General features: G+C 46.4%; 1 protein-coding gene and 1 long non-coding RNA gene across 2 annotated transcripts in view; one reads left to right on the top strand and one right to left on the bottom strand.

The window, feature by feature from the left end:
* Vwa8 (von Willebrand factor A domain containing 8) overlaps positions 1-22,782 on the top strand; it is a 321,037-nt gene extending 298,255 nt beyond the window's left edge. Inside the window, exons 41-45 of the mRNA XM_021181216.2 lie at positions 7,439-7,564; positions 9,704-9,862; positions 17,938-18,036; positions 18,744-18,982; positions 21,582-22,782. Coding sequence (XP_021036875.1) covers positions 7,439-7,564; positions 9,704-9,862; positions 17,938-18,036; positions 18,744-18,982; positions 21,582-21,690 — 732 coding nt within the window. The 3' untranslated portion in view covers positions 21,691-22,782. The remainder of the gene's footprint in view (positions 1-7,438; positions 7,565-9,703; positions 9,863-17,937; positions 18,037-18,743; positions 18,983-21,581) is intronic.
* On the bottom strand, positions 5,851-7,349 carry LOC110308882. Its single transcript, XR_002379624.2, has 3 exons — positions 7,185-7,349; positions 6,882-7,104; positions 5,851-5,961 (listed from the first exon to the last, which is right to left on the bottom strand). It is a non-coding gene; the product is annotated as an uncharacterized LOC110308882 (long non-coding RNA).
* Positions 22,783-27,423: the final 4,641 nt, after the last annotated feature.

Here is a 27,423-nt window from a genome sequence, read left to right on the forward strand (position 1 = left end):
AAAAAAAAAAAAAACTGTGTTTCAGGAGCACCTTCCCTTTTCTTAGCACATCTGTAACTCATCTTTCAGTACAATGTCTACCTTGTGTGCAAGCCAAACAGAGTCCTGATTTCCAGGCTATTGAACAGTGACTATCTAACCAGGCTGTGGAACCATGGTTACCTAACCTGGCCCTTGCCAGGTGTGGTTAGTCTTGATTGCCAACTTGACTGGTCCTCAAGTCAACCTAGAGGCAAGCCCCTGGTCACACCTGTGAGGGACCATCTTGATCATGTGAGCCAAGGTGGAAGACTCACCCGCTGTGAGTGGCACTGTTTGTGTCTGGGATCCTGAGCTGGAGGAGCAGAGAAGCTGGGCTAGGCAGCAGTAAGCAATCACTGTTCTCTGGTGCTTGACTACGGCTGTGTGTAACCAGCTGCTCCAGGCTCCTACCAGCATGGCCCCCTTGCTTTGATGGACCATACCCTCGACCTGAGAGACGAAGCAAACCCTTTCTCCCATAAGGTGCTTTAGTCAGAGTATTTTACCACAGCAACAGGAAAAGAAATGACACTGAGTAACAGTAAGGTGGTTGAAAAGTAGAAAGCTAGTTTTACTATTTTACTAAAAAGTAAATTGTAGAGCCTTTCAATGCTGCCCAGGGACAGGTCGATATGGCAGTGTTCTTCATTCCCATTGTAACTTAAAGGGAAACCTACAGTGTCTGTCTAGAGCCTTTGATGTCCTGCAGTGAAGGAAGAGGATGTCCTCAGCTTCCTTGCCAAAGGAACCCTCATAGGTGGCACCAACCCTGACTTTCAAATGGAGCAATACGTCTGCGAAAGGAAAAGTGATGGTCTCTACATCATAAATCTAAAGAAGGACCTGGGAGAGGCCATTGTTTTCAGCTTGGGCTGTGGTTGCCATCGAGAACCCTGCTGTCAACATCCTCTCCTCCAGGAACACTGACCAGTGAGCCATGCTGAAGGTCACTGCTGCCACTGGAGCCACTCCCATTGCTGGCTGTGTGGGGACCTTCACTAACCAGATCCAGGCAACCTTCAGGGAGCCATGGCTTCTAGTGGTGAGTGATCCCAGGGCTGACGGCCATCCCCTCACAGAGGCAGTACATCAACCTGCCCACCACTGCTGTGTGTAAAACAGACTCCTCTGGGCTAGGTGGATATTGCCACTTCATGGGAAACAAGGGAGCTCACTCAGTGGTCTGGCATGGTGGATGCTGGACCAGGAAACACTCCACACGTGTAGCACTACCTCCCATGAAGACCTGTGGGAGGCTACATCTAATGTTTACTCTACGGAGATCTGGGGAGGTTGAGGAGGAGAAGCAGGCTGCTGTTGAGAAGGCTGTGACCAAGGAGGAATTTCAGGGCGAATGGACCATGACAGCCCTTGAGTTCACTGCTGCACAGCCAGAGGTGGCAGATTAGTCCAAGAGTGTGCAGGTACCATCTGTGCCCATGCAGAAGCTCCCTACTGAATACTGGAGTGCCCAGTCAGTCACTGGGGATGCTCAGCTGCTTCCACTAAGTTAGAGCCACCACTGAGAGGTCCTGAGCTGCTCTGCAGACACCTGAGCAAAGGGGAAAGGTGGAAGGGCAATAAAGTTCCTAAAGGCTGAATAAAAGAAATGAGTGTGGAAACCCTCATCCCTACAGGAGAGTGCTAATGACATGCCAGAAGCTTTGAAGAATTTCTACCAAGTCTGTACTGGAACTTATACCAAAGACGTTTTTTAAAAACCTTCCTGAAAAATCGCTAGCATGCGTGTGAAACCTAGCTGGAGCTGGGGAGAAGCACATCGCTTAACCTCTGTTTTGTCCATGCCTGGCAGCAGCATGGGAGCACTGCAGCACTGGGGAGGAGGGAGAGTAGAAAGGCCTACACATGCAGTGGCTCCAACAAGCAGAAAGCTAAGATGGTAAAGAAGCCAGCCCAGCTCCAGGATGTGCTTGGCTTGAAGACTGGTGGTATGAATGAGACTGGCTCCCATATTTCAGTGTTTGGTCCCCAGTTAGTGGAACTGTTTAGGAAGGACTAGGAGGTGTGGCCTTGGAGGAGGTGTATCACTGGGGATGGGCTTTGTGGTTTCAAAAGCCCCATGACATTCCCAGTTAGCTTGCTCTCTGCCTCCTTGTGGATCAAGATGTAAGCTCGCAGCTTCTACCCACAGCACAATTGCCCGCCCGCCCGCCCGCCTGCCATGCTCCCCACTGTGACGGTCATGGTCTCACCCTCTACAACTGTGAATCCCAAATTAATGTTTTCTTTTATAAGTTGCCTTGGTCGTTGTTTTATCATGGCAAGAAAATAGTAACTAAGACAAAAATCAGATCAGCGAAAAGCAGACACTGGAAGTTGGCCCCATTGCAGTGGCTCTTCCAACAAAGCTGGAAGCAAGGCAATTTGGAGATGTGGCTCTCCTGCTGCAACTAGACAGCCTCAGGTCCTTTCTCATAGTTTTTGAGGTGATGGCATAGTCTGAATCCAACCAACACCAGCTTAAATTCCTTAAGGGTCCCAATAGTAATTAAGAAGGAAGAATCTGCATGCAAGGGCAGCCCAGCTGCTCTGTCCCTAACACCTTCATCATTTGGGGACAAGAACACAAGCAAAAACTGCAACAGAACAGATGAAGGATGACATGGAAGGATAAGCCTCCAGGACACAGGAGTGGCAGCTGGGCTACCATGGCTTCTTTTTGTTCTCATTAGAAATGTCTCCTATTTGAAATAAGACAGAGATTTTAAAGGAATGAAAGCAGAGCTGATACAGGAGTCAAATGTAGTAAGGAAAAGTGGGAAGAACAGACAGACTCCAGCGCCCAGACTCAAGTCTGCTCAAGAAGTAGAACAGGCTTGACCCAGTCCTAAGTGCAGACCACAGAGGAAACAAGTGAGAACTTGAGAAAGCCAGTTAGATGGAAGTGAACACTGAAGAACTAGCGATGGATAAAATTTTATTTTTTGGTTTTGTTTTTGGTTTTTCAAGACAGGGTTTCTCTGCGTACCCCTGGCTGTCCTGGAACTCACTCTGTAGGCCAGGCTGGCCTTGAACTCAGAAATCCACCTGCCTCTGCCTCCCAAGTGCTGGGATTAAAGGCGTGCGCCACCACACCCAGCGGATAAAATTTTAAAACAAACAAAAACTCCGGAGAAGCGTCCAGGGAAAGGGTAAGAAAGTGCAGCTGAGCTGAAGAAGGCCCGCATGTGTGGGCTGTAAGAGAGTTACAGAGTACCCCAGCATCAGAGTACCTCATGCAGAGTCTCACGTCCTGGGGCCATCAGAATACATAGAGGAAATGTAAAATCTGGAACAAGGCACCCAGAAGTGCTGTAACTGGGTCTTTGGACAGTTATTTTTATTGCATTTTCTTGTGAGTGTGTGTGTGTGTGTGTGTGTGTGTACGGGGAGATACATGCATATAATGCATGTGTGGAGGTCAGAGGACAACTTTCTGGAGTCAGTTCTCCCTTCTACCAAGTGGGTCCCAGGGATTGAACTCAAGTTTTCAGGTTGACGGCAAGCTCCTTTACCGGATTAGCCATCTTGCCAGCCCCAAAGTCCTAGTCTTTTCTTGACATAGTTTAAGGAAACAGTCTTTGTGCTAGAGAATGCTTTGGGATGATGACCATTCAGGAAAATAAGGGCAGCTTAAGAAAATTAAGACTAAGCTCTCCAGTCTTGGGTGATAACCAAAGATAACAATTAGGATATTCTAAGAGGAAAATAACTGCCCCATCAAGGGCAGTAACAGTAACCCATGTCCAAGCAGAAACACTTTTATCGTGTTTTAAAAGAATTGTCATAATTATTATCATGAAAGAAAACCTCTTCACTTTGCTGCATGTGTGCACCAAGGCTCCCTGGAATCGCATGACTCTACAGCACGCTATCTCTGAGCCGCGTTCTCCCTGTCCAAGGTCCATGGCACCTGCAACTAGGGATCAGCTTCCTGTCCTCTGTCACAAGGTCTGGGTCAGAAATTGGACTTTATATAACTCCCACAAGAGTTAACAACCACTCTGTGGTCTTGAGGGCTGCCTCACAGTAAAGGTTTTTTAAGTCTTTTTTTAAAACTTTCTTAAATTAGGTGCACCTATATGGGAGTCTTCACTATGCTAATTTTTCAAAATTATGTAAGTACAGTCCTTGTAGAGGTCAGAAGTAGGCATCAGATCCCCCCGGAACTGGAATTATGGGTTTCTGTGAGCACTTGATGAGTGTGCTGGAAACCAAATGTGAATCTTCTCCAAAGCACTAGGTGCTCTAACCATTGAACCACCTCTCCAGCCCCATACGGTCATGCATAAAGTAACAAACCACAATGTTATGCTCACTTTATTACAGCAAGAGTGCTACAGATGTGGTGGTTCATTTCTTCTAATGCTGAATAATATTCCATTGCCAGAACATACCACAGTTTACCCATTTATATCTCAGTTGCTTCCAAGGTTTTGCAGTTATGCATAAAACACCATGTATAATTTTGTGTGTGTGTGTGTGTAGATGCAAGTTTCTTACTTGTTGTGTAAATACCACGGCTTGCAGTTGCTGGATTATGAGAGCGAGTTTTGTTTTACAAGAAACTGCCAAACTGTCTTCACAAGTGGCTGTAGCAGCTCCACCGGCAGTGAGCGTTCATTTGCTCAGCCCTTCCTCGCCCACACTTGGTGTTGTCAGCGGCTTGGATCAGGGCCATTCCTAGGCATAGGATGATATCTCATAGCTGTTTTAATCTAATGGTGGAGAATGTCAGACGTGCTCTCACATGTACAGTTGAGCAGGCCCCACAGCAAAGAAGGCACACTGGTACTAACGTGTTGCCCTTTAAAAGGACTTACTCTTTGAGACTCATGTATATGATGTATTTTGATCATACACCCCCCCCCATACACACACACACACACACACACACACACTTCCTCTCAGCAGGTTCCCTCCAGCTTTGTGTCTTGTCTTAGAGACCCCCTGAGTTTACGGGTGTGGGGGGAGCGGCTTATGTGACAATGGCTATGGGGTTATTGCTGGACTGAGCAACTTGCCAGTGGCTGTAGCAACCATTAGCTGCCAGTAACTCCTCAGGATAGAGGTGGGACCTCACGAGCCCTGCTCCCACCCACGATGGGGTGTTGAAAGCTCATCTTGGGTATGTTTTCTGCAGGTAGTGGTAGCTGCTGTTAGTGTGTGCATGCGACGGCCGGCCGTGTCATTTTATAACACCCATCACACCCTTCACCCTTCTTTCAGCTCTCCCTCCTGTGCTTTGTTTCCTGAGCCTTAAACATGGAGATGTCGATGCCCCCCATACAGTGCCCATTCAGTGGTACCTCAGCATTCACTGCCACCACAATAAGAAGCTCTCTGAGCAAGGCTGAGGGCAGCACTGATCTATAACTGTAAACATAAATAGTAAGAATGTAATTTTACAATATGCCCATTTAGTGTAACAGGTTTTCCCATAGGTTTTTGCCCATTTTTAACTTTTTAGAACATGGGTTTTAAGAGAATTTTATATATTTGGAGTATCATTCCTTTATCGAAATTATAAATGAATATTATATATTAATGTAAATATGAAATTAAAAAACCTGTAATGGGGGGAGAAAAAAAAGAATCCTGTAGCACACTAACATGGATATTTTAATTCTGGTGGGCAGTTGGCTCACGTGTATATTCTTGGCAAGAATTCCATGAGTGCACAGAAATAGGGTATCCTGGCACAAAGCTCGGACCATGGAAAGTCTTGGTAAGATATGTAGCTACCAGTGACAGGAAGGAAGGGCAAATATAAACTTTGAGCCTTCGTTCCTACAATCTTCTCAGGCCACCACCCCTGAACCAGGGATCAGGACTTGGCTCCTGTCATTCTGGTGACTGGTTGGTAATACCGCAGTCTTCCTTGGAGGCCTGGCCTTGCTGGGCATCACTGCCGAGGACTGACTCTTGCATGGTTAGCCACTAGGGAAATAAAGAAAAAGTGAATGAATGTGACATAGTTGCAGTAACTAGCTGTCATCAAAATGGTATGAAAGTTGAATTCTTATGCTGGGCTCAGGAGGAATATGGGATTTGTACTGGTATAAAATTGTATGTCATGTTAGATAACAGATGCACCATTGTTAAGCCTTTATTCGCTAATTTTCATAAATCAAAGGCAATGACCCTGAGGCTTCCCCACCTACCCTGTTAGCTGCTGCATGAACATGTTAGACCAGCATGATTTCAGTCCCATGCCACATCAAGTTCTTTTAGTGAATTTTTAATGCCTACCACAGCTATAGAAAACTAAATTTAAACCCCCTCCTGTCACCATAAAGGAAATAGAAAATATTCTAATTCCATTCTTCCCCATATTTTTATATTTATGAGACAGAGTGTGTCTTAAAGTCTGGTTTGTATTCCCAAGGCTCCTTTAGCATAGATCCCAATGTAACTGCAGTCATGGGCTCTCTTAAGTATGCACCTTCCTTGGGATGTTAGAGTTCATCTTAGTCAGTTAGGGTTTCTGTTACTATGATGAAACATTGTAGCAACATGCGAAGGAAAGTGTTTGTTTGGCTTATCCCTCTACATCATTATTAAGACAGGAGCTCAAACAGGGCAGCAACTACTGTCAAGGCAGTACCAGCCAGGGATGGTACCACCCACAATGAGCTGGGCCCTCCCGCATCAGTCACTAAGAAGATGCCCTGCAGACTGTCTACAGCCTCATCTTACAGAGGCATTTGTTTAGGTCTCTTCCTCTCAGATAGCTTTAGTTTGTGTCAGGCTGACATAAAACTATCCAGCATAGAGTTTTTTTATCCTTTACCTGTCTGTTTGGGCTATCTGGCACAGTTGTGAGTTACCGTGGCAAAGCATGCTGTGAGTTAAAGTACCTTCCAAAAAGTTCAGATGCTTTCCAGACCTAGAAAAGCGGAGAGCCATGTGTCGCACAGACGGCTCCCATCCTCCCCAGCTGTTCCAGTTTGCACACAAAGTCTCAGGACGTGACTAAATTCCCATGCAGAAGGGAGACGGCTGAAGCTCAGTGCACAGACTCTGTCACCGTTAACAAGTTCAAGCTGATTGTTTTGTTACCTAATAAATTTTCTGGGATCCCTGTAACAGAAAATCCATAAGAAATACGTCATCATTACATTTCCAGACATTGAACTTTCCCTTGGGGTTCATTTGCATACCGTCTTCCTGTTCGTATGTCCTCTGTGCGAGTTCTTTGTATTGTTCCATGTGTTAAAACAATTACAACTGAGAAACCACACTCCAAAGGCCTTGCCTATAAGCAGAGCAGAGGCCATGTGACCACATTCTGGCAGAGACCTCTCCGACTGATAGGATCCCGGTGTGTTTCCTGTTATTCATGAAAGAAAGTGTGTCAAAGAACTGTAGCACTAAGCACGTAAAGATTCATGTGTCTTTGTCTGTGACATTGCAGGCCAAAGGCAAAGAAAGACAGTGGCTAAGACACCAAGCTACCGGAGAACTGGACGACGCCAAGATCATTGACGGGCTGGCAGGAGAAAAGTCCATCTACAAACGTCGGGGCGACCTGGAACCCCAGGTAAATAATGGGGAACCCCGAGCCTCAGATCCACATAGTTCAGCCTTCTGTACAGAGTTCATGAATTGTGTCAAAACACCATTAACCCAAAATATGCAACTACAGAAAGCATTACAGGAGACATAACTTTTTTTTAAAAAAAGACTCAAGATATGGAACATGTACACAAAATAGAATAATATTAAGAACAAGCAATGCAAGAGCCAGGCATGGTGATGCACTCTTCTAACCCTGACACTCAAGTGTCAGAGATTGAAAGCAGCCTGATCTACAAAGTGAGCCCAGGACAGCCAGGGCTACATACATACATCCTTTCTCAAAACAGCAACAAAACCGGCACAAAGGTAGGGTGAGCTTTAACCAAATCTAGAGGAGTTAACACCAGAGTTCAGACTGTGACCTAAGGTTCAACCAGGCGAAGCAAGGGAATATATACTAAAACCGGAAGATGCTAGTTTATATCAGAACAGAAAAGGGTAGTTCATGGTGCTACGGTCTTCAGTGGAGGGGAAGCCAACCTTCCTACCCTAGTCCAGCCACCTCAGAGAAGAAACCAAGAATAAACACTGCCCACCAGCCCTGCACCAGCCAAAAGCTACCTATGCGGCCACCTCCAGGCCCATCCACTCCCCAGATGCAGAGTGGGTGCTCTGCAGGTGTGGGGATGGGAGATGCCCTGCTGCTTGTGGATCCCAGAGGAGTCTTCAGGAGAGAGAAACAGAGCAATCATACAGTCTCCTGCTCTGCTGGAACTGTAACAATCTGTGTCCATCACATGCCTTTAGTTTGTAGGAAACAAGGAATTCTCTCTTAAGTTATATTAATTGTAGTAAATAAGTATTCAGCAGACTGTGGCAACGCGGTCAACTATTGAACCCTAGTGAACTTTGGGGTTTCCTATCGCCCTGAATAATCAAAACTGGTGAGTAGCCACCGGGATCCGGGGCGCAGCGAGCGAAGACAGGAGTGTCACTCTCTGTAATGTTTACTCAGAGTGGATCTGGTAGTAATTTGGGAGGTCTTATTTCTATGTCATTGCCATGAGTCAACAGCTGCTTTCTCTGACTCACTGTGGTCAGCAAGCATGCGGACACATCTGTGAGTTAGTCATGCCCACGTGTGTGCCACGCCGCTTCTAATCAGGGACACTCAACGTAGTTTAAAGGGATGTATAAAATTTGCTTCCTACTGTTATTCTCCAAACATTCATGATATCTTAAGTTATTTATTTATCCTGTATATATGCATGTATGTGATGTACACACACACACACACACACACAAGGGAGGAGGCATGCATGCCACAGCAGGTATATGGAAGTCTGAGGACAGCGAGCAGGACTCAGTTCTCTCCTTCTCCCATGTAGTCAGGCTCCTTGGCAAGTCCCTTAGCCACCAAGCCATCTCGTGAGCCATCTCACCACCCTCTACAGGATTTTCTTGAAATTATTAGTTCTGCCTATCATATTTCATGCATGCCAGCAAGTATATAATAGAATAATCTGGAATTTTTCTTATTTATTATTACTGACAAATTAAAAAAAAAGTGCATTGGCGGGTCTGGGCCCCAAGCTGATCTCTTAAGATTTCACATTTTAATCAGTAATTTTTGCCAGATAGCGGCTCAATGCCACTCTAACTGCCAAGAAAAGAAAAAACAAAAAAGTTCACCAAGCAGAAGAAAACCCAAAAGCTCTAAAGAGACGTTCAGAAAACACTTACGCTCTTGGCCAGACCACCTCTCACATAACCGTGCTGTAGCAGTCTGGTATTTCTTCAGCCTAGGTGAAAAATGACCTTCAAGTGACTGCGTAATAAAAGAAATGAAGCTCCCCTCCAGCTACACACTCTCCCCAGGGGTGCTGACGCACAGAGTAAAGGATGTGGGGCTTCTATCCTCCCAGGCTGACATTTCTAAAATACATTATCTTTAAGTTGTCAACCTCCAGACGGCAGCTTTACCATATTCCAGAGGCAGCTCTTTTCCTTGTGCAGCCAGTCTGACATCTGCTTACTAGGGTACCGCCATCACCTCTACCCTCTGGGACAGCCCTGTGCAGACCTGCCCACCTTGGGCTGCCACCTCAGAGCCTGGGCAAGAAGTCAGCTGACCATGGTTTTCTGCCATCCCCTCCCTCAGCTAGGTAGTCCACAACAGAAGCCCAAGCGCCTGCGCCTGGTGGTGGACGTCTCCGGCAGCATGTACCGCTTCAACGGGGTGGATCGCCGGCTAGAGCGCTCGATGGAGGCAGTGTGCATGGTCATGGAAGCCTTCGAGAACTACGAGGAGAAATTCAAGGTAATGGTTCCAGTGGTAGAGCTTCATTGGTCACTTAGGGTCAGTACCGGTAAGGTGGATGCAGACTCCACCCAGAGCTCCAGGCACCATTCTCTCAGCAGCAGGGAACATGACTGCTGCTTCGCCTGTCCTAACAGTAACATAACTGAAGGGCCAGTAACCTCTAGTTCCACAGAGAAAAGCACTGTAACATGTAAGTTGTGTGATGCTAAACTGCAGGGTTTCCTGGAAACCCTGAAGCCTGTTCTCATTTTCCTGGGCATCCTCATCGAGTGCCTCTGAGCGCTGACATCCCATCAGCAGCCAAGGTCTGCGCACAGCATCCTGTGCTGCGATTCCCTTTCCCTGTGAACCATGAGCCGACAATAACATACATCCACAGCTGGCATGGCGATTCACCCGAGAGGAAGCTGCCTTCTGCTCAAACCATTTCCAGCTTGTTATTGTGCAGTTTGCTATCAAATCCCCCATTTCAGAGGTCTGAGGATAGGGAGGCAATTCCCGCTCTACAATGTTGCCAGCCAGTGGGAGCCACCTCATCTTCTTGTGATTGTCCATAGAAAACACAGGCATCACAGCAGATAACCTGACTACCAACACATGCCAGAGAGAGCCATGGTATGTACAGATGTTGTGAAGGGCACACAACCTAAGCATGCAAACTCTTTAATGGATAAAACAATCCTTGAGCAACAGAGTCTCAAATCCATTGCCATTTAAGCAGGCACCCCACCTGTACCTGAAGACTGTGCCCCATGCCATGGCTCTGTATTACGCAAAACCAAGAGACCAGTTGACTTCCCATTTCCCTCGGGCTCCTTGTGAAGGGTGCAGCCCACTGGCTCTCCCAGGGTTCCTGTGTAAGTCCCTGGAAGAATGGCTTTTCGGCGCTCAGTGGGGAGCAGCGAGCAGCGTCCAGCAGTGACTACCACAGGGCTGCAAGGCTCTGCACAGTACGGAGATAAATGCATCTAACACACGGCTGAGCACGAGAAAGCTCTGCTTCCCTTCACGACAGCAACACTATCCCTCGTGGTCACCGAAACCCAGGGAAGTATGTAAGAGTCCCTCTTGGCTCTATTGTAGTTGCCAGCAATCCCAGAAGCCCAATCAAAGACTGACTCTGAGAGGGTGAGGACAGGACACGGGAAGACCCCAATCAAAGCCTGACTCTGAGAGGGTGAGGACAGGACACGGGAAGTCTGGGAAGCTTCTGAGAAGCATTGCACAGCTTGGAAGACACACTACTTCCTCCTGTGGGAGCCAGAGGTGGTCAGCCTTTTAGAGTACACTCTCTGTGCTCTCCACACTGAGAAGCCATTCAGACTTTCCATCTCTTGACCCTCCTGTACCTCATACGTGATTGCATCTGCATTTTTTTCTTTTTAATAGAAAATGTTTATTTAAACCATTTTGACCAATAGGTGGCTAGGCAGCCATGGGTCAGTATTAATAGCCACATCTTACCTAATGTTCAAAAGCATTGAACCTGCCCCAACATCCCCGTCACAAGCTCTTTCCAGGCCTTCCCTCCGTGCTTGTGTAATGGACACTGTCCTTTTGCCGCCACCCCGTACCATACATCTTGAGAGTTGATTGGCTACGGGCTTCCCGGGCCCCCTCTGAAGAGAACAAAGGAATGATGGAGTCCCATATTCCATGAAATCTCCTGCTCCTAACTAGGGTGCATGTGGGTACACAGCTGCAGAGGTGCCCTGGAGGGCCCATGAGGAGGAGGTGCACACAGTACAGAGGAGGAAGAGTGGAACTGAGGCTCTGTCTCTCAGACTCTGGCTGCACGTGTGCGTTTTCATCTCTTTTTAGAAATATTTGATATTCTTTATATAATTATTCCCAGCCACTTAGTCTGTCTGCATGTTTAATTTCTTGTTTATGAAAGAAGAATAAGGTCCAGCAATGACTCCTGGGCAAATCGATGATGGTTTGTGGAATACTAGGGATGGCATCACCCGGCATCTTTGGGAATTGGCAGTGCAATCTAAAGCTCCTGCCTGAGTTCCAGACAGGTCTTAATTCAGTCTTCCTGCAGCCAGTCCCGGACCCCGCATGTGCTCGGCAGCCTTCAGAGGTGCCAGCTGGTGAGGGGGTCTGCAGGCTGCCCACGCCTCTTGGCACCTGCTTGTGTTGTGTTTGGCTAGAGCTCTGTGCTGCCTTCTGGGGTCATTACAGTCTGGATGGGAGGCTCACTTACAGTCCTCACCCCCACTCTCTCCCACATTAGCACAACCCATGCCAAACCACAAGGACCCTCAAGCATGAGCAGTACTGAGACCTAACTCAGCAGCGTGACATTCGCTAAGCCACTTGGAGTCTTTAAAGTACCTCAGAGTGTTCAGCCACCTGACTCCACAGGTTCCTAGAACAACACAATTTACAGACAGCCAACAGCCAACTCCTCGAAGCTAGAGCCAGCACCGTCCCTGCCAGTCACACAGCGCATAGGGTCACACAGCACATAGGCAGGACACTAACGATTCTGTCAACTATGATTTCCGTCAAGGAGCTTTTCCTTTCCTTCATTCTGTTTGTTATTTTCTCCAAGCTCCCAGGAGTCATCAGTGTCATCTTAAAATAGACTTTCTTTTCAAAAGCTCTTGATGTCCTGACAGTTTTTTTCAGACTGTTTTTCCACTAAACATTCAAACAATGGTACCAGAAAATGGATTTGTTCTCTCACTCAGAAACTGGGCTTTGGAGAGACAATAACGTAAAAGGTTTCATTTTATTGTTTCCATGAAAGTGTTTAAAAGTCAGGCAGACAGTATAAAAGGAAGCCTGGGGGAGCATGTGGGGTTAGGGCACCCCACGCCTCCTGCACTACCCAAGAGCTCCACTTATGCTGCACAATGTTGTGTAAAGTGGACTTCTTATAGTTGATTCCATTGCCACAAGGATTCCATTGCTGAGAGAGCGTTGGGGATGTAGCTTTGGTGGTAAAGACTGTGACAAACACCATGACCAAAAAGCTTTAGGGAGTAAAAGCTTATGTGGCTTAATTTCCCAGTCACTGTCCATGGAGGGAAGCCAGGGCAGATACCATGGAAGGCTACTGCTCACTGGCCTAGGCTCAGCTTTCCTGTACAGCCCAGGTCCACCTGTCTAGGTGTACAGCCATCTACAGTGGGCAGGGGCCCCTCTCCTCACTCAGGACAATCTCTCACAGACATGACCCCAGATCAGGCTGACCTAGGCAATTCTTCAGCAAAGATTCACTTTTCCTAGGTTAACAATAAATTCTAACCAGGCCCCCTAGCCTGTGCAGGGCCCTAGGGTCTATCCTCAATACTGCAAACACTAAAGATGGAAAAGAAACCCACCTTTCTAGAACCATAGTGAGCTCTGGCTTCCCACCGACTCCAAGGACTGGGTTCCTTCCGTAGATGGTGTTGTGGGTCCTCACATCACACGTATGAAACATGCTCCCTCAACAGATGAAGACAAGACAATTCATACGTGTTCCTCAAACAACGTGAAGCTGGTTTTCATTCCATTAATTGTCATAGAACCTTGCGTCTGGGCATTATTTTCACCAACCTCTTTCTACAGATGAGAAAGCCAAGGTTCAAAAAGGTTAAATACTTGGCCCAAGGTCACACTGCTAAATGTGAAACACCAGCTTCTGACCCTGTCTTAGTTGGGGTTTTACTACTGTGAACAGACACCATGACCATAGCAAGTCTTATAAATAAACGACGTTTAATTGGGGCTAGCAGGCATGGTGCAGGAGGAGCTGAGAGTTCTACACCTTCATCCAAAAACTGCTAGTGGAAGACTGACTTCCAGGCACCCAGGGTGAGAGTATTAAGCCCATACCCACAGTGACACACCTACTCCAACCAGGTCATACCTATTCCAACAAGGCCACACCTCCAAATGGTGCCACTCCCTGTATAAGAATATACAAACCATCACAGACCCCTACCCCCACCCCATTGGGGATCTTTCTTTCTTGTTCTATCCTATTTCTTGGATCTGTTTTACATATGCCCAAACTTATGCAAAAATTCATTCAAAAGTAAAAACATTTTATTATCATCTTCTACTCTTACACAGGTGATGTAATGAACACAGCTTCTTTGAAGATCTTAGTCAGGAAGACTCCATTGCTTCCCAGAAGGCTAGAGAAAGATATGACTCACAGAGACACACTTAGCTGAGTGTCTGTAATTATGCCTTTCCCAATGCCTTAAGAATGTTCTTTGAGTTTAAATATGGAGACCAGTCATCCTATTAGGCTTAGGCTTTGAATATATCTACCCAGAGATAGGACTCAACAAAAAACTGCACAAAGTTTGCTGAGACCATCAGGACTGACTCAGTAACTGATGTAGCAATATTAGCCATAAAAACAAGACACTTAAGAATAGGTGCAGGACTAGCTTGAGGAATCAGTATTTCTCTGTAGTAACTTGAATTGATAGATGAATTTAGAGACAACACTAAATCTGTCTTAGGAAAGGCAGACAGCTGCTCCCAGCATTGGTGCTAACACCTACAGTGGAGCTGATTCAGAGACTCTAAGATGAGCCTTGTGAAGATGCTGATCATGTGGGGAGAGCAAAGCAAGTCCTGACCATCTTCATCACGAAATGGACTGCGCTCTCCACCCACCCCCTCTGTGACCCTGGGAAGTGGTCAGACAGATATCAGTCCTCTTTGTCAGAGAGAAGTGATTTACAAGCAGGTACCATTAGAGGCCATCTAAACTAGCATCTCTAGCAAGGCCAGAAGGAGCTTTGGAAAGGTTAAGTGCCTTGCTCTAAGTCAAAAAGCTTTTCATGTCCAAGCCATGTCACACCTCGACTTTGAGAACACTGTTCTCTTTATATTGACTTCCCTAATAGGAAGCAGGGCAAAGCAGATACGGTAGATTAGTAACTCACATGTACCCAGGGCTCTGGAGACATCTCCCTTGACCTATTCAATCACTCATTCACTAACTGCCTGCTGTCCATAGTATTGCCAATTTAGAACAGAATTCACATGTCAGTGTTCACACCAGCCTCAGATATCACCACATACCAACTTACAACCAGAAGGCTAATAAAGCATAGCGGATACCCAAACCAGCATTTCACGGTCTTCCCCAAGAGCAGGAGAAGCCTCAGACATATTCACAAACATGCCAACAGCACTGTGCATTTCCTCTGCACACTGCTTTAAAATTCTGGTGAAATGGTAAATTTCTCTCTTGATAAGACTCTGGTTTGTTTTTGCCATACCTCTCCCTAAAGGAATGAGGTTTTCAAAACACATCCAGGAAAAGTGAGGTCCAAACAAATTGTGAAGCAAAGAAGCATTAGAGAGGGCCTCTCTGTGTGAGGGTTTCGGAATAGCTGTCATTTAATATTTATGCTGAGGGCTTAAGTACAAAACTCCACAAAAATTTCCAGGACACCTTGCAAGCCACATAGAAAACTTACAGCCTGGATGCTGGTGGTTGACAGGGACAAGGGGGCTCTTGTTTATTGAGTCCTGTGCTGCTCCTGGAAGCACATATGTGGCCTGTCCTGCTGATTACATGATGGTCCTGGCAGGGCCCAGCTTGGGTGAGTGGCAGAGTCAAGAGTTAGAGTCCAGCTGGCTGTGATGTGCTCTCCCGTTATCTGAGCACTGAGTGACTGAGGCAGGAGGATCATGAGTTTGAAGCTACCCTGAGCTCACACAAATAATAACAAAGTTAGTTTATGTATGTTTTCCTTGAACTCCGTTTTAAGGATTAGTGAATTACTGTTTTTAAACACATTGGGATACATGGGCAAAGGCCAACCTGGAGATAAAACACATAGGGAAAGCATTTGCCTAGCACAATCGAGGCCCCAGGTTCAACCCCAAGTAACACAAAAAAAGAGGTGGGGGTGAGGAAGGGAGGCTGGGAAGTTTACAATCATCCCTCAGCCCTGCCCTGTCCAGGCCCCTACAAGGGAAGTGCACATGGACCTAGGGCCAGGCCTTCTTACAACTTCTAACTACCCTGATGAGTGACCTACCTTTACTCTCTGGTCCTTTGTAGGCCTTTCTTAGGTCTGCCTTCCTAGGGAAGACTCAGCTGGTATAAGCATACCAGGATCTGAAGGGGCAGCCAGATGGGACCATAGGCAAGAACTGTCCACACTGCCCGTGTTCTACAAGCTTCAAGAAGGCCACAAACTAATAATTTGATCGTGCCTCTGCAGGTCCTTAAGATGTAAAATTTTCAAAGTAGGAGATAAGAACATGTTTAACCTGTAAGGAGGTTTCTAGTTTTCAAAGGCGTAAACATCCTTTGTAGACCTCTGGTTGTGTCCTCGTCCTGGGGATGAGGGCTCGGTTTTCCCTCCCACCCTCCTCAACGCACAGTATGGCCACATCCCCAGTGGAGTTCATCTTTCCTAGATAGCCTCACCCACTTCCTGTTTTAATGGCTCAGGCACTTTCACCAGGAATATTTCTGCTTCCTATTTCAGACGTGGCAGCCTCAACTATGTTATTTTGTATTTGTGATCTGGCTTAGGAAAAAATAGTGTTCTGGTTTCTGGATTGTAAAAGAATGTAGCCCACACACAAAAGGCAAGCTGCTTTTTACCCCAAGTTTATTGCAAGCTCTCCGAGAGCATCTATTCTACAGTAAACATGCACAGAAACTAAACGTGCAGAGATGAATCCCATAAGAACCTATCTTACCATCTGCAAAGATGCAGCTGGGCAAAGGCTTGCTTTCCCCATAACACCTAGTGCTGGGTATCAGGAGGGTTGTGGAGAAGAGCTATTGATTGATACTGGATTGGCAGATATCCCAAATGTTCCCTGAAGTCTTCACCCTCAAACATACACTCTTTTCATTGGAGATTCCTCAGTTTCCCCAGTGTCCCAGCCTTCGTGTAATTACAAAATGTCTCTAGTAGAGGGTTCAGAGAGACCGACTCCTAGATAATTTACCTCTGGCTGCTTCTTGGATTTTGTGGCAGAGCACCTGGCTCCGACACTGGGCTCCTCTCAGCAGTCAGTACTTCATGTGCCCAGGAGATAGGGAGTTAATAAGAGCTTCCTAAATTGAAAGCTACATGCCATATATTAATAAGTGGAAAAGCAGATTATTCAGTCACATGATCAATATCAGCCAAAGTTATGCTGATGCTGGTGTGTTTGCAGTGACCATGCTGCTTGCTATGTCTGTCAGAAGGAACTAAATGCCCGGGGGCTCTATCATAGAGAATCTTCAGAGCTCATCTTGAACACAGTTGTGAATAATTTTTGCCTTCTCTGTACTTTGATTTCTTTGAATGCTGTTTTACCTTTGGAAACAGAAGGGAACTAGATATTGTTGTTCTCTGGGGAAAGGTCTGCTTCAGACTGAGCTTGTTGGTAGAATTGAGTTTCTTGGAATGGTGACAGAAGTCCCTAATTTCCTGCTGGCTCTCAGCTTCTGGGGGCCATGGACACGAGTGTCCGTGGCCTCATCTATCTGCATCACAGGTAACTCCCTCATGCCAGATCTCCCTGAAGCTTCAAATCTGCCTTCCCCTCCTACCAGCAGCCACAATAGAGCCTTTCAAAGGAGCTCTGTGATTAAATTAGGCCCACTCAATAACTTCTCTTTTGACAGTCAAGCTAACTTAATTACATTGGCAGAATCCTTTTTGTCATGGAAGTTAATGCAATCATATGTGATGTCCCATTATGCTTACCAGACAAGACTGCAGTTATGGAAGAGTGTAGAGAGCAGGCACGAGGCAACTGGAATCCCCAGAGCCCCTTTGAAGTCTGCCTAACACTGTGTGTGCTTCTTACAATGTCTCCCTTGAAGTGTACACATGGAATTTGGGACAGCCACTAAAGTCCCCTTCATACCTGTTTCTAGGGGGGCAGAGATCTCAAAAGAAGGTGGACCCAAACAGAATGAGTCCAAAATCGTTTGCTTTGTTGATAGCACACATCTGCCTCTCCTGTCTTTCTGCGTTCTTTTATGACCAAATATTGACCAGCTCGGAACATTCCAGAGTTGGGGCTCTGTAGCACCAGTGACCCTTCTGTTACTCACCAACTTCTCGACTCTCCAACTCTCTTGCATGTAGTACGACATCGCTGGACACTCGGGAGATGGCTACAACATTAAGCTCGTTCCAGTTAACCAAATCCCCAAGAACAATAAGCAGAGACTAGAAATTCTGAAGGTAAATTCATTGTTCCTTCTGCACTGTGAGAGTCTCTATCAGATTAGATAAAAACAAGGACTCGCTGAAGAAGCAACAGCTATCTCAGGCAGCAAACGGAAACCACCTTTCTTGCTTGACACCTGGTTTTCCACCATCTAAAGCTAAATGTTCTCTATACGTTTTCAGAGCACTCATTGTTCTATCAGGTTTGAACAGCTGAGACCAGAATTCCATAGTCACACAGGCTCAGTAGAAAGGGAAAGAAATGGCTCCTTTCAGGGTACTCTATATTTCAAATTTTATATTTCTGTTGGTAATTTTGAGTGACAAATTCAGTCTCATATACTTAAACCTGCAGAAGATGCCATGATCTTAAAAGAGATTGCCTCCTTTGCCACAGGAAGCAGGGTTCAGCATCGGATTAACTTGTTTACTGGAAATTCAGCCCACTCCTTATTTTGCTCCTACATCTTGCCCCTCTCCCAGATGATACCAATTACATATTTTCTTACTTTAAATAGAAGGTTGAATTGTAACAGTGTCAATTGTGAACATTTGGGAGCACTGCCTGATTCCAGGAAAAGTCAACCCCATACAACACTCCCTGTGCCCTGTTGTCTCTCAGTACGTAATCAGCAGGCAGCAGTCTGCCGATACAAAGACCATCATGTTTGTTGAAAAGGAGATGTTCACCTGTGGTCTCTGTGCCCACCTCTTACCTGCAGACGATGCACGCGCACTCTCAGTTCTGCATGAGTGGGGACCACACACTTGAGGGAACGGAACACGCCATCAAGGACATTACCACAGAAGAAGCTGATGAGTATTTTGTCATCATCTTAAGTGATGCAAATCTGTCCCGATACGGAATAAACCCGGCCCGCTTTGCCCAGATCCTGACAAGCGATCCTCAAGTAAACGCCTTTGCCATTTTTATCGGCTCTTTGGGGGATCAGGCAGCCAGGTGAGTATTGTCGCAGCACAGAGCAGATGTAATAAATATCTGGCATGTGTTGTTTCTCGAACCTCAGCCTGAGGGGCTGGGGAGGGCGGGGAAACAGCCCATAGTGTCTACCCTCAAGCAGCTAAGGGCATCCGTGGGCTCACAATGCCCTGGTTTGTTCGGACAAGCAATCATAGTTTTGATGGAACATAATAGAGTTTGTTGGACAAGATTTATAATTTTAATTGTTTTTTATAAAATAAGTATTTACCAAATTGATTTTTTCACTAATAGATTAGACAGTATTTTATAGATTAAGTACTTTCCAGAGACCACCAAGCCCAATCTCATCAGGTTATTTCAAATCATACTCAAAATATTACTATAGCTCAGTGGGGTACTAGCTCGGAGGTAGAACACTTGCCTAGCATGCATGACACTCCAGGTTCAGTTCCAAATATTGCCAACAATAAAAAATAAAGGAAACCAACAATAGTAAATTCCCTAGCTTAGCAGAAACTGTACTTGTCTGTATGCAATGTGTGTCTATGTGCTGTGTGCAAACAGACATCATCTCAGGCACTGTTCTGTCACTGGGAAGAGACACTATGACCAAGGCAACTCTTATAAAGAAAGCATTTACCTGGGGGCTTGTGCACAGTGTCAGTGGGTCGATCTGTGAGCCTCAGGGTCGGAAGCAGACAGGTGTGGCACTGGAGCAGTAGAGCGATCTTTACAGCCTTATCTCCTGGCAGCAGGCAGAGAGATACACACTGGGTCTGGCATGGAGCTTTGAAGCTTCAAAGCCCACCTCCAATGGCACACTTCCTCCATCAAGGCCATAGCTCCTAATCCTTCCTACCAACTGAGGACCAAGCTTGAAAATATATGAGCCTATAGGGCCATCCTCATTCAAACTAGCACAAACATACAGAGACTTACATATGCACATGCATACATATGTACAAACATACATACATACATATCCCCATAATCAAACTTCAGTAACTAACATGAGTAAATATTTAGAAATGTGAGTGTGTGTATATATATGCATAAATATATATGCCTGCATATAGAGTGTGTATGTGTATATATCTCTTACTGGGGTGACATGTAGGTGAAACACCTTGGACACAAAGGAAGACTATATACGTGTATATAAATGTGTATGGACAGTTTTATGCTATAGCTATCGTGCTGCATGGTAGCTGTAGGAATTTATAACCAGACAGTAAGCACCGCTGGGATGACCCAGCAGGAGAAGCCAGGAAACACTGTCCATAACTTAAATACACTAACAGAAAGCATTCGTGGGTTTCCTCTGCATAAAATACTCATAAAATGCAGAAAACACAACTAAAACTGTATCTCAGGGGGAAAAAAAAATATCCCGTCTTACAAATGGAGGGCCTGGTTTTGCTCTGCTCTTCTGCAAGCCGAGCTCTGTGGCACAGACCCCCAGAAACCGGGGCGGTGTCAGCCCTGCAGGCGCTGCAACATCCACAGCAAGCTTGAGCCTTGACATCATGGACTCAGGCTCGCTCAGTCAACCGACTGCACCTCCCCCCCCCAGCTCTCGCGCGCAAGCTCGCTCTCTCTCTCTCTCTCTCTCTCTCTCTCTCTCTCTCTCTCTCTCTCTCGTGTTAGCACTTCACATTTTCTGGAAACTTCCTGTCCTCAAAGCATCTCTGTCCACCAGAGCCAGGCAGGCAGACGGCAAGCTCAACAAACGCTGGCTGAGCTGAAGCAGGCATTTTCTTTCTTTCTTTCTTTCTTTCTTTCTTTCTTTCTTTCTTTCTTTCTTTCTTTCTTTCTTTCTTTCTTTGTAGTGAACAGATCCTGTTGGAGTACTTAGGAAAGCACAATAATACCCTTGTGGTTTCCTGGGGAAATGGTCCAACCATTGCTGGCAAAAAGGCATGGTGCAGACTTAGCTGCTCTGCCCCGCACGCCAAATACATGATACTGCACAGAGCGCCTGACTGTTATTAAATGTCATTCCAAAACCAAACTTTGTTGGCACAATGAAAGGCAGCCTTCTTTCCATACATCTGTGTCTTGCCGCCTTATTGCCTCCTTCAAAGGTGGCCTTTTGTTCCAAATGATAAATTGACATTTAAAAAAAAATTACCATAAGCCTGTTCAGCCTCGGTTTTGTCAAGCAGCAGTTAGATAATGCAGATTGCATTTCACAGTATGTGGTGGGGAGGAACCAGAGACCCACTTGGGGACTTGGCTGCTAGTGCGGAGGACTGTTTTCTAAAAAAGGAAAGGCTTTTAAAAGTGCAGTGTGTGGCCAGATGCAGGTGAGCTAATTCCAGATGGGCCCCTCAGGCACTGCCCTATCAAGGGACTAGAACATCTCAGGAGAGGCCAGAACTTGAGATCCATTCATTTTCTCACTGAAAAGCTCTTGCTTTCCCTGCCTCTCCCTGATGCTTTCCCAGGCCTTCCATTGCCTAGAGACAGACAATTGAGCTGCAGGTAAGGTATGAGAGAGTGAAAGCATCCTTCCCTAAGAACCCATTAGGATGCTGTGGCGGCCAGGCAGGGGCTGGAATGGAGTCTTGATTTGCAATGGTGATTTCCCTCCCTTCCCTTCCCTTCCCTCTGACAGGCTTCAGAGAACTCTGCCAGCTGGCCGGTCCTTCATTGCTATGGATACCAAGAAGATCCCTCAGATTTTACAACAGATCTTCACCTCCACCATGTTATCCAGTATCTAAGACGCACCCTTCATCATCCCAAGATTGGACGCAAATAGGAGCAGAGAGAATTACGAAGAGGCAGCAACCAAGCCGACCAGTGCTACGTTCAGCAGCAAACAGACCTATGAGTAGAAGTGTACTCTGGATGGGTTAGAGGTCTGCAAAGGAAACGGGTTGACCTGCATTTCTTAAAAGGTCAGGGTTGAAGGATGCAGGCTCAGGAACTGTAAGGCTAGGCCTAGTTCTAAACCCAAAGGATAAAAATCATCCACTGTTGCCTTAATATGTCATCTGCAGCCAGATGTCATACGAAGCCTTTTAATAAAAGCCCATAGTTTGACCCTGAGGGACAAGTCTGCAAACCCTCCCAACATGTTCCTGTCTATGGTTATTTCTGCTTTCTCTCCAGTGTGTATTGCCCAGCAAATAACAATTTTACAGCATTTAACCTTAACTGGAGAGTATTTGGACAGCAGTACTTGATAAGGCATTAGATTCTCTCAGTAATTCTGTTCTCTGGACAGAAAGGAACCAAACAGTCCTTAGGGTACTTGCTGTCCCACCTGACTTCTATTCACGCTGCTACCCAAGCTGAAAGATAAAGATATCCTTCCTCAGGTTCCCTGTGTCAGCCCTTTTCAGTTCTCCAGAGTTCCACCGTGGAGTATAGTATACTTTGCCATCCAAATTACAGCGCTGAAAGTAGTGAGTGCTTATATCTGACAAATTACCCAAAATCCAAAACACTGTGTTTGACTGGGTGTTGCCTGGAGTCTTGTTTTGATTTAACTAAAGAAAAGCATATTTTTCAGCCCAATTCTCTTGTCTTTCAAAGTCTTTAAAATCACACAATCCAACAAAACCATCTCTCGAGCCACATGATGAAATGCTGCTCTGACATGAATTCAGTGCTGAGGCCCCACTATGTGCATGTTTACCTAGTGTAAGCGGGAAAACTCACCTAGCCAGGTACAGTGTCATTGTACAGGCCCGTAAATTCATTTCATTTGATTGTAGGACAGAGAAAAGGTTCCCCATCTCTTCTAACACCCCATCTCCTGCTCATCCGCTGTCAAATAAAAGCAGTCGCTTCCCAGTATGGTGTCACCACCCAATGAGTACGCGTGGTTTGCCTTTCTAGTCACCTGCTTGTTCCGGGTGCTCAATTATCCCAAGATGCACACAATTCCAACTCAGTAAGTGCTTTCCAAATGTAATCACATGACTAATTCCCACCACTCCCATTCGCTGGTGATTCACTGCCCTGCAGGAGCGTGCTCAATGTTTCTGTTCTCACTCTAAGAGGGGCACTTTTTGTTTGGTTTGTTTTTGGTTTTTGGTTTTCGAGACAGGGTTTCTCTGTGTAGCCCCCGCTGTCCTGGAACTCACTCTGTAGACCAGGCTGGCCTCGAACTCAGACATCTGCCTGCCTCTGCCTCCTGAGTGCTGGGATTACAGGCGTGTGCCACCACGCCCGGCAAAAGGGGCGCTTTTTACCGATAAAGTGCTTAAACTCAGAAAACCCATTGCTTTTGCAAGATTCCCAACCACAGACTCTTGACCGTTCTCTGAATTCGGAGTATGACTTCACAAATGAAGACATGGATGGCTCGAGCCTCAGAGCTATCCAGTCCCAGGCAAGCGGGCAAGGCTGGAGGCCCCTGGCTTGGCTTGGGAGCACTGGCAGGAGCCCCTCACCCACACTGCATGTTGCTGCTCTCTGGGTTCATGGAGGGCTCCCATGCCTTCTTCCTTTCTTCTCTTCTTGCAAAATGTCTTCGCTTCATAGAGCCACCTTCCTCTCTCTTGTCCCCACAAATTCTATCTGTGTGCTTTCAAGCACTCAGAGGTATGGGGGCTGGGGCATGGGACACTTCTGAGAAGAATCTTGAAACAGCACCCTTCTTCCTGGGTACAGCAGTGAACTGAGGAAACACCCATCAAGGGGCAGCTTAGCCCCAAGGACACTGACCCTGGCAACCTTTGGAAATAGCAGTCACAAGTTGCTCAAGAAGCAGGCTCTCCACACAACAACCTGAGTATGCAGAGCCATTCTTTTTAAACATGGAAGGAATGTTTCCCAGTAATTAAGTTTCCCTTTCCTGGTCGCCAGACATCCTTTGCAATTGTTATCTGAAAGAGAAAATAGACTTCTGTGTTTTCTTATTTGTAAAGGGGAAGATGGTGAGGGAGGAGAACACGGCTTTTTTTTTTTTCACTTCTTACGCTACCTACAAAGTGTATGTGTTTATTATTAAATGTACTTAATTATAGGCCACTGTGAGCTGTTCCCAGGCTCTCATTAGCGCCAGGACATAATAATAACCGCACTGTGTGCCCGTGGGGTGTGCACTGAAAGACATCTAACCCGAATCTCTCTTGCAAGCAAATGAAATGCTGAGAAGGTTCGTTGTTAGTCGTGAGCAGCCAGGAGGAACGAGCACTGTGAATAGCCGCAGTATGTGATGTGTGTTCCCCCTGGAATCCTTTGTGCCCCCAATAAGATGACCTCATTGCATATGGGGCGGCTTGAGCGCAGCCACAGAGTGGCTCAGAGCGGGAGGATTTGAAGGAGTGTCAGATGTCTGGAATGAATCACTTAATTCTTTACCCCCTTTCTTGGGAACCCTCCGAGGAGGAGAAATTCCTCAGTGCCTGAAGAATTTTTCTCTAAACCGACCTTGAGGCTTTGAAGGCCCATGACTGGGTTTCACTGGGTTTCTGAGCACAGCCTAATCAGAGGTCCCCAAAGGCCAGCACCAAAGTCCACCCTCCCTGCACCTGGCTCCCTCCTGGGCCTGCCGGGTCAGCCAACTTGAAATTCCTCAGTGGACCCAGCACAGATGCAGAGAGAGGGAAACAGAAAATGGTTGCTTTATCCTCCATCTGTATTTGCTTCCAACAAAGGCAGTAGAAGAGAAATCCCCCAACTTCTAAGCCAGGGTCCCCTTACATGAGCAACCTGTTCTGAAACCGCATCTCTGGAGTGCCGCAGTCAACTTTAAATTCCACCCAATAATATATAGAGCAGAAAAACACTTAAATGAACAGGGATGTGTAGTAAAGATCTTACCTACTGCCTTGAGCTGCTAACATTTGCTCTGGCGGCAGGACTAAAATTCCAATTTTCTACTGGTAGTAGGGAGAATTTATAACTCTAGTTAGAACACTAGTCTGTAAAGAGGTTTTAGATCCTGAGTTCCATTAACTACCTGGCAAACTTGAGCCAGTCTTCTGGGTCTCATTTGAACTAAGCCAATGCCTTAAGATGTTTGAAGACAATAAATACTAAAACTACAGTTCTGTGTTCCTGTGGCGTGTTCTGGTTTCTTGTAATAGCCATGCCACTTCGGTGTAACCTACGAGCATATTTAGCACATGGTAGCCTGTCTCCCAGCACACAGGACCTTGGCACCTCTATCAACCACACTGTTGCTGACTGAATGTGAATACTCCCTTACACGAGCATCATCAATATGACACAAGAAGGATCTTTCCCTCAACAGATAAGGGTTCTGCCTGTTGTTTCCAGCTTTGAATAGTAAAAGTGCAGACGAGTCAAAAAGATCAAGGATTGGAAAGCTACTGTACATGCAAGAGCTCACCGTAGCTGAACAATGCCAAGTGCTCAACATATGTGCATGTTGAGCTCTGCAAACTCAGCCTGCTCCAGAGGGGTGTGCTTGCCTAACATCTCAGATGGAGATGCAGTCTGAGCACTGTCTGAGGTGTCAACCTTCGAACGCAGACATGCGCAGCATGCGCTGGCCTCTGGAGTGCCAGGGTCATGTGTAACTTTGGACTTGAGGAGTGTTTGTGGTATTTGGGCCACTCAGAGCAAAATACAGCACTCTTAAAGTGGTTCGGATCCCAGAGGGTGATGAGAACACCATGCTCTACTTCAAGAAATCTTATCAAGGGGATGTGAGCCACTTTGTAAGGTTGTCCCTCCCCTGTGGCCCACAGGCACCAGACATCACAGGCTTCGGAGTAGATAAGAGTGTATGCGGATAAATTCGGACTCTGAAGACAGTGGTGTGGCCACAGAGGAGTCTCAGAATGTAAGGACTTACTGATATCAAACCCAGATGAAGCGGTAGTAATAGTAGCTGGCATGACCTGGAACTGAAAGGGAACAATGGCTCTAAGCCTCATGGAGCAGGTGTGTACTTCATGTAGGTCTCAAGATGGCCACATGAACCTGACAGGATTCTCCCTGTAGTTGGTCTCATGGCACCAGGCCATACGTAAAGCCTTTCAGACTTAAGGAAAAAGAGGTGTATTTACTCAGAGGATATTAAAACTGGACTTTCTTGTGCTGGGATGTTTATATTCATAAATGCACATGCTGATTTAATGACGCTGTCAGTTCCCTTATTCTACACTAGTAACACTTTTATGGTGGGAACTCCAGAAACAGTGAATCTCACCAAGACTGGTTGGTCCGAGTCCTTTTACAGAAGTTGCATAGCCCACATGAAACTGGGCCCTAGGAAGAAGAAAACAGTGATCACCCCTGCACCATCCTGACGGAAACCACAAGGCAAAGCTGGAACTAGCCTGATTGATTGGACAGCCTTGGTCTTAGTGCGGCCTGTGGGAGACTCTCACTCCTGAGGGAACCAAAGAAACTGCATCCAGGCCAGGGGCTCAGAGCCCAGAAATTCACAAACATGCACACATACACACATGCATGCATACGGGCATGTTCATGTATGCAAACACATACTTGCACACACACACGCACACACATTCACATCCACATGCATGCATGCACACGTACACCCACACATGCACACAGACTCACACACACAAAGAGAAGATGGCAAGTGAAGAAGACAAGAAGGTCAGTTGATGTACACACCAGGTTAATCAATTGCTGTGCTTGCTGACAGAGAAGGGGTCCCTCTCGGGTGGATTTCCTTTAGTGTTCTCAGAGGTTTGAACAACTCCATTCAAGGCTGACGGGTATAAGCAAGCACATTCATTACAGGCTCTCAAACAAAGATTTGGAACCACATGTGGAACACTAGCACTAAAGAATCTTTCTCCCTGTGACCTTTCTTAGACACTGGAGGAGAAGGGCAGGCCCTGCGCGGCAGAGGACTGTAACAGCTCCTCAGGCCGCCTGAAAGCAGACATTCAGTTGCTTGGCTGGAGTACAGCTCCACACAGCTGGCCTGGCTCTGTGCCTCTGCGTCTGAAGTCTCTCCTCAGAATGGCATATCTCAGTGAGAAAGGATGCTCCGTCATAATACAGATCCCCCTGCATGGCCATCCATCATCACGGCTTGCTTGGAGTCCTTTTGTCCTCACGCTCTCCCCGAACAACAGCTGGGGTGAATTTGAAAGCCCCCGAGGCAGAGGAACTGTGGTTGGGGTGAGGACAGAAGGGGCTGTGTTTGTTATTCTTGTGTCATGGTGGCCAAATACCAGACAGAAACAGTTTAGGAGAGGGAAGGTATATCTGGACTTATGGTTCCAGGGGTTTTCAGTCCACCCTGAGAGGAGATCCCAGGAAAGATGATAGCCCCAGGACAGCATGGCAGAGCAGCAAAGATGATAGCCCCAGGACAGCATAGCAGAGCAGCAAAGATGATAGCCCCAGGACAGCATGGCAGAGCAGAAGCAGAAGAATCTTGAAAGACACAGGCCACCTTATGACTCACATCCTCCAGGACACATTCGATTGTCATGGAGAAGAACTAGAGTGGTTTCAGGTGGGGGAAAAGACATTATAACTCTACATTT

Source organism: Mus caroli, chromosome 14 (genome assembly GCF_900094665.2).
Source record: "Mus caroli chromosome 14, CAROLI_EIJ_v1.1, whole genome shotgun sequence".
In the NCBI taxonomy this organism is placed as follows: domain Eukaryota; kingdom Metazoa; phylum Chordata; class Mammalia; order Rodentia; family Muridae; genus Mus; species Mus caroli.